At 54.3% G+C, this 6843-nt stretch overlaps 1 protein-coding gene across 1 annotated transcript; it reads right to left on the bottom strand.

Annotated features, from left to right (window-relative positions):
- Positions 1-725: 725 nt before the first annotated feature.
- On the bottom strand, positions 726-3538 carry INSM1 (INSM transcriptional repressor 1). Its single transcript, XM_016146101.2, has one exon. It carries the CDS (start codon positions 3390-3392, stop codon positions 1854-1856), a length of 1539 nt encoding a protein of 512 aa, XP_016001587.1. The 5' UTR covers positions 3393-3538; the 3' UTR covers positions 726-1853.
- Between the last annotated feature and the right edge of the window lie 3305 nt (positions 3539-6843).

Here is a 6843-nt window from a genome sequence, read left to right as displayed (position 1 = left end):
ACTCAAAATATTAACTGGTGAGTGTCAGTTGTTCTTCAAAGAGCTGTGACAAAATGGAAAATATTGTAATTACCTGCTATTAAATACCCCAAACAGATGGTGTTCCATTCCACCCCCCACAAAAAAATTAGGTTCCTCACCTGACTGGAAAATCCTTTCTGAGCCCTCAACCCCAAATCCGGTCGCCTAACTTCTGTTGCATCCAAGTGTGATTTGGTTTGCTTCCCTTACTTTGGAAATCTAGCCATAAAATCATCCTTTCTTCTAGCTGATACTTAAGGGTCAAAAACTAACTATTTTATTTATCTGAAGAATTACTGTTACACAGAGCCCCAAACTGTCGGGAAATGAAGGACCTGCTAAATTAACCTGGGGTTCCTACAGCACCTTAAATTAAAAGGGTAGGTTCTCGTGGATGCTTATCTAGATTTCTCTGAAAAAGATCCGCACAGCTTTCATCCTAACTTCACCTTCCCATACATTCCTGAGGACCCCTAACAAGCCTTCAGCTCCAGTTAGCTGGTTTGAGGCTATCCCCTTGAACTGCCAGAGGGCAGAATCCAGCAGCTCACGCTCAGCTGTAAACATCCATGATCCTAGTGATGGTGATGGTGTTTTTTTTTTTCTTTAATAAAAAATAGAGACATTTAAGACGTCATCTAACTCTATATTTTAAATCTTTGTAGAAACCACGTGATGCAGAAATAAGTCCACCTTGCTTTGACTTTGAAAATATTTTATTTGAATAGTAAATAGTTATACAGTTGAAACAGTTCTATTGAAGCTTTCTATAAATAGCTAACAATTAAGAAAATAATGTATGTAGAAAAGAGATTGCATTTAAAAGTAAGAGTTGTCAGTTGTACAAGGGCCTCAGGGGCCTTCCAAGCAGAATAAAATGGTAGGTTGTCTGTAATTTGCTCAGATAGGTAAAAAAGTTAAAACTTTTAGCAGATTCCTTTAGAAAAAGGCTCTCTTCTAAAATGCACAGTGAAATGTCGAGAGTGGCAGGGGGGAAATCACACCAAAAAAAAAAAAAAAGGATCTGCAATCAAATAATATCTTAATCTTCATAATTAATATAAATAAATAAAGAATAAATAACAATTACTCATAATTCAACATATACATTTAGAGGGAACTCATATAGCCCTACCTCAATAAAGGCGATTCAACCAAAAAGTCTTACATGAAATATTGAGGCAGTTTCTACAGCAACTTCTGAAAATTCCCTCCCCCCAAACAATCCCAAACAGACAACAGTTCAAGGCATTTGTGGCTATACTAAAGAAAACTCTTTTTTAAGCAATTTGATTTGTTCACATACAAAAAGGTAAAGCCAGACTCCAGCAGTTCACAAGCCATAATAAAGCTAATCGTGTGGGAAGTTCAATTTACAGCCTGTGAAATATAAAGGCATTTATTCCTCAAGATTCACCCAAAACAACCCGTACGCTACATACATAGAGAGCAGAGATTGGTAGGCGAGAGCAAACCGCATTTCTAGATCATGAGCACAACGAATACTAGCAAGAAAAACAGCTTTCCACTCCAAGGGGAGGCTTCCAACCACGAGACAAACGTACAGCTTTTCTTCCTTGTACAGAAAGAGATTGGTTCCTGTTGCGCCAAGGGGTGGGGGTAGGGGACACAACAAGGGGTGGGGGTCCAAAGGAAGTCACAACGAGAGGACTGGGGTTACCGTCAAGTCACACCGAGAGAAGCGGAGACAACACTTTCACCGGGAGTGGGCGCCCCGGGAGTGGACGCGGCTTCGGGGCGCGCAAGGCGCCCTCTTTTCGTGGGTCTCCAAGCAAAGGCACAGTTCAGGGGGCCGGGATGGAGGGCTCACTCTAGCAGGCCGGGCGCACGGGCACCTGCAGGAGGATCACCTGTCTGTTCTCGGACGGGTGGCACTTGTTGATGTGCCTAGTGAGGCCAGGCGAACTGTAGAAGGTGGCCGGGCAGTACTTGCAGGGGAACACCTGGGCAGCGTGCAGCAAGCGCAGGTGGCGCTCCTGGGCGCCCTTGCTGGGGAACGTCTCCCCGCACACCGGGCACAGGTGGCACTCGGCGGACGCACTCAAGCCCAGCACTCCGGCCGCCTCGCCGTCGCCAGCCGCCTCCTGCGGCGCCTTCTCGTCGGGCCCCGGGTACAAGGCCAGTAGGTCCTCAGCCGGGGGCACGGGTGGCGTGCCCTTGGCCTGCAGCGCCTGGTGGTGAGCCAGCAGGTGCTTGCGCAGATAGGCCTGGCGGCGGAACTTCTTGGCGCAGTGGTGGCACTCGTAAAGCCCGTCCTCGGAGCCCGACTCTGACACGCCGCCGGGGCTCGGCGTGTCGCGGTCGCTGCCACCCCCCGTCGACTCCCGCGCCTCAGCCCTGGCAGCGGTTTCCGGCTCCGACGCGCGAGCGGCTGCGGGCGCAGGGCGCGGTTTGTGCCAGCGGCGGTGAGAGGCCAGATTGGCTGGGCAGCTGAAGACCTTGGCGCACTCGGGGCAGCGGTACTCCACGCGCACGATACGCGAGCACTTGTGCTGCGCCAGCGCGAACGGGTCGGCGTACTCCTCTTTGCAGAGCTGACAGATGAACTCACCCAGCGGCCGCGCCGCGCCCCCCGCACGGCCCCGTGGCGCCTCCACCGGGCCCTCCTTGATCTTGAGCCCCAGCACAGGCGACGTGGTAACCTCGTCCTCGAAGTGCAGCTTGCGGATGGCTTTGGGCTTCTTGGCGCCCGGGGCCTTGGCTACCTTGGCGGGGGGCTCGGAGGCAGAGGCAGCGGGCGCAGGCCGCTTGCCCGGGGGCCGCAAAGAGGCGGCGGAGGGAAGCGGGGGGCCGGGCCCTGGGCCGCGGGCCGCTTCGGAGCCCGCCGAGAACGCCGTGCCCATCTTGAGCTCCGCGGGCGCGAAGAGCAGCGAGTCGCCGCCGCAGGTGCCGCCACCACCCGCGGCATTCGCGCCGCCGCCGCCGCTGCCAACTCCGAGCAGCGCGGCGGGCGTGGGGAAGGACTCGGCCGAAACTGGCGAACCAAGGTTGAAGCTGCGTTCAAAGTACTTGTGCTTCTCGTGCTCGCGACTCACAGGCCGCGTGGGGCTGTAGAGGGGCGCGGGGTGTGCTGCCTCGGGATTGCCGAAGTGCGCGGCCCGCGGGTCCGGCTGCGGTGGCGGCAAGCCTGGCGCGCAGGCGAGCGCCGCGGCGAGGGCCGCATGGGCGCGCTCCGCGGGCGGCGGCGGCGGCAGTGGACCCGGCCCAGGGCTAGGCGCGGGGGGCTCAGCACGGGCGCCCCCGCAACCCGGCGACAGCAGCAGCGCGCGGTCTCCGTCGTCGCCTCCGCGGACCCGGTAGGACACGGGCGTGGACTTCTTGCTGCGCTTCACTAGGAAGCCGCGGGGCATGTTGGCGCGGCGCGAGAGCAAGGCACTGGCTGGGTCCCACCACTGCGCTCGGCCGAAGCAGTCTCACTGCCCCCGGCCCATGGCTCGGGTGAGGCGGCTGCGGGACTTGTGTAGCGCCGGCTCAGCTCTGCGCCCTGCACGCGCGTCCCTGTGCCCGGGCCCGGGAGCCGCTCTCTTTTAACGGGGGGAGGGGGCCATTGTTCTCGCCTCCCGCTTCCCCCGGAGCCAATCAGCGCGCCCTCAGCTCCTCCGTCGGGTAGGGTGGGAGGGCGGCGGGGCGGCAAAGAGGGGCCCGAGACTCGGGGGTCGCCCGGTAGGTGCGGCAGATGTACCTGAGGGCGCGGGGCCCCCGCGCGCGCCCCGCCGCTGCCCCGCCCGGCGCCGCCGCCCCGCCTGGCCCAGGCACACGCCCGGCCCCGCCTCCCTTCACGGTCTGCTGCTCCTCTATGGGGAGGCGCACGTGCCTGGGCTTTGTGTCTCTCCTCTGGGGGGCGCGGAGCCGCCAAATGGGCCCGTCCATCAGCTTGACAATACACGCCCCCCTCCCGCGCCGGGATTACCCGCGGGTCGCGAGCAAAATAGCAACAAAGGAGAAGAATGGCCCCAAATATGTCAGGAGGGTTCAACCCGCGAGCCAGAGCGGAGGGGAAGTTGGGAGCGCTGATTGGGTTGGGGCGGTGGTGGGCCTCAGCCGGCGCGGGGCAGATCTGAGTGCGGCTGCTGGGGTGGGAGAGAGGGTCGGATGAGGCACAGGAACTCATCGTGGTGTTTGAGAAATAATCAAGAATCGAAAATAGCTGCAAAGTCCTAGTCGCCAAGAGCCCCCGCACGCGCCTCGGATGGGTGGGCCAGGGGTCCCAAGATCCAAACGAAAGTGGGGCCTTTGGGTTCCGAGTTTGGGTAGAGGATCTGGCCTTCTGGCTGCAGTCGTGGGCAGTGTTTGTGTCCGTGGCCTGGGCGCGCTCTCGAGCCTCGGGATGTTTTCTCTGGAGTTTTAAGAAGCAGTTGGCACCGCACTTCTTCAGTCGCCAGCAAACGCGGCGCTAAAGGGGTGGGGGTTGGGGGCACCCTGGGCTGGGTTCCAAAAGGAACTTGAATTTCTGAACTTTTTTTTTCTTAAGTTCACAGAGGCTTAGAGGTTGACATGCTCGAAGGGGCCGGGTGCATGCCGCTCGAAGCCTAAGCTTCGCCTGAGACTGGTTTGATTCGGGTGGAATTGACCGAAGCCCAAACCGCGAGGTCAGCCGCGTGCGCCTCAGTGAAGTTGGTTTCCGCTCTCGTTGCGCGGCCTCATACATTTTCATTCCGAGCGGGCATTTTGTCTGCGGTTGACATCAGATGCGAAATCAAGGGCTCCAATCAAGGCGCTGCAGAATAAAGGGGCCGCCTGTCTGGGCGCGGGGCCCCCCGGAGCCGTGCCCCCTTCACCTTTGTGAAGGAAATTAACCTCCCGCTATTGAGCGCCAGTCGCGGCCAATCTGGAGGCAAAAGCGACGCGTGCTGCCAGCCGTGGGTTGGGGGGGGGGGCAATCTGTCCACTGAGGCAGGCTGCAGCCTCGGAGTGGACAAGCTGCCTCCCCCTTCCTCACCCCTAGTCACCAGGAAAAGACAACAGCAAAGATCCACGCTCCACCCCTCTCCCCCGCCGCCCCGCTCGGACCCAGACCTGGCCCTTTGCCTTCATCCCCTTCTCAGCCCAGCCCCGAGGAAGCACAAAAGGCAGCATCTCCGGAGGCGGGGGCTGAACCCCAAGAGTGTGTAGTGGCCCTGATCGCCCATCACTGGGGAACAAATAGCAAAGCCACATAAAATGTGATATGTTGTGAGGAAAATGTTACTTTATTGAAAGAGAAGGAAATGGATTTATTTATTTATTTATTTATTTATTTATTTATTTATTTATTTATTTAATTTTTTTTTCTGCAAAGCTCTATGCAGCCAGATAGATTTTGCTGAGTTTCGCTTATGCTTAATTCCACTGAAGGTATTTAATTGTTTTCGGATTTTCCCTCTGAAAATACCCTGGCGTGGAAATTAAACAGAATTTTAAAAGAGTCTACGTGAGTAATAAGTTGCAATGGGACAGTTGTTAGGGTTGGTTAATCACGTTGGTTAATCAAGGGGAAAGATATTTGATGATTTTTTGTGTGTGGTATATTCTTTTAACTCACAGACTAAAAAGAGAATAATACATATAATGTAATATTTTGAAAACTCTCACACTCATTTAAAAAATGCTAAATAAAGTGAATGATAGTTCTGAAAAAGGTTAGAAATCCTAAAATGAGTTTATCTAAAACGTGTATGTTTTCCATCTTAAAGTAACTGATGTTATTTCCGTTATTTTAAGCACTGATTAATACTTCCGATGAAACTAGAAGTGGGAAAAGGATTCCGGGACAGCTCTGGCCAATTTTATTTTCTGATCACGAATCCCATCTGGATTGTGGAATAATGGTGGGGGGGGGGGCTCAGCCGGTGATCCCCAACTGACTGCAGGGTGTTTGGTCTTGCATGTGTAACACTCCTTTCATTCAACAAATAACAGGGAGAGTTAGTCACCTTGTGAATTCTTTAAAATAACAACACCCATAATTGTAAGGGGGGGAGGGGTTGGTACAAAACAAAAACCCTGTCTCCTGCCTGAATGCAGCGAATTTAAACAGGGCTCTGAATTCAGCCAAGAGAATCTATTGAACACTATTGAGTAAATGAGATTCAATGGATCCATTTCTTTTTTCTTTATTTGTGGTTTCTAGTCTTGCCAGCAAAAATGAAATCTGACTTCAGATGGGTACGGTCAAAATAAATGGGAACTCGAAAGATACAAGTATTAGAAACTAATTTCATAACCCAGGACTGGGGAAGAATTAGGTTGTGCGCACGCACGCACACACCATCAACCTCTGAGGATGTGCACTCTTGTACCGGTCGTGGGTTTCCATTGTTTTCTGCATGATTTTATTTCTCACAATCTTCGTGCCTGCGGGGATAGGAACATGGTGTCGAGATATTTGTTTTCCTCTAGGAAGAGCAAAGCGCCGCCACGCTGCGCCCCAGCGGCCGCCCTTTGCACGCTGCGATTCCGAATAGGGGCTGCGTAGAGTTCGACTGGGGAAACACTGAGCGCCGATATGACTCGCTTCCAGGGAGCTTCACGGAATCGGCGAGCAAAAGGATTCAGAAGTGTCCTTCCCTTCTCTGTAGGGTCTCCGGCCAGCTCTCTGAAAAAATACGGTGGCCTCTATCGCTTCCTGATCTTGCAGACCCGGTTGTGGGTTCTTTTGACGGCTGCAGAGCTGGAGGCCGTAGGCGCTCTAAATTCTCCTGCCCTGAAGTCTCAGGCTGGCGTCGGGGAGCGCGCTAGTGTTCACCGTGACCCCTGGTTCAGGAGTCTAGCTTCGTGGAGGTTTTAGAAAGCATGAAGTTTGTAAATGAGCGCTAGAACGGA

The sequence above is a fragment of the Rousettus aegyptiacus genome, unplaced genomic scaffold, assembly GCF_014176215.1.
Source record: "Rousettus aegyptiacus isolate mRouAeg1 unplaced genomic scaffold, mRouAeg1.p scaffold_m13_p_12, whole genome shotgun sequence".
Taxonomy (NCBI): Eukaryota; Metazoa; Chordata; class Mammalia; order Chiroptera; family Pteropodidae; genus Rousettus; species Rousettus aegyptiacus.
This window is presented reverse-complemented; position numbering and strand designations above follow the sequence as displayed.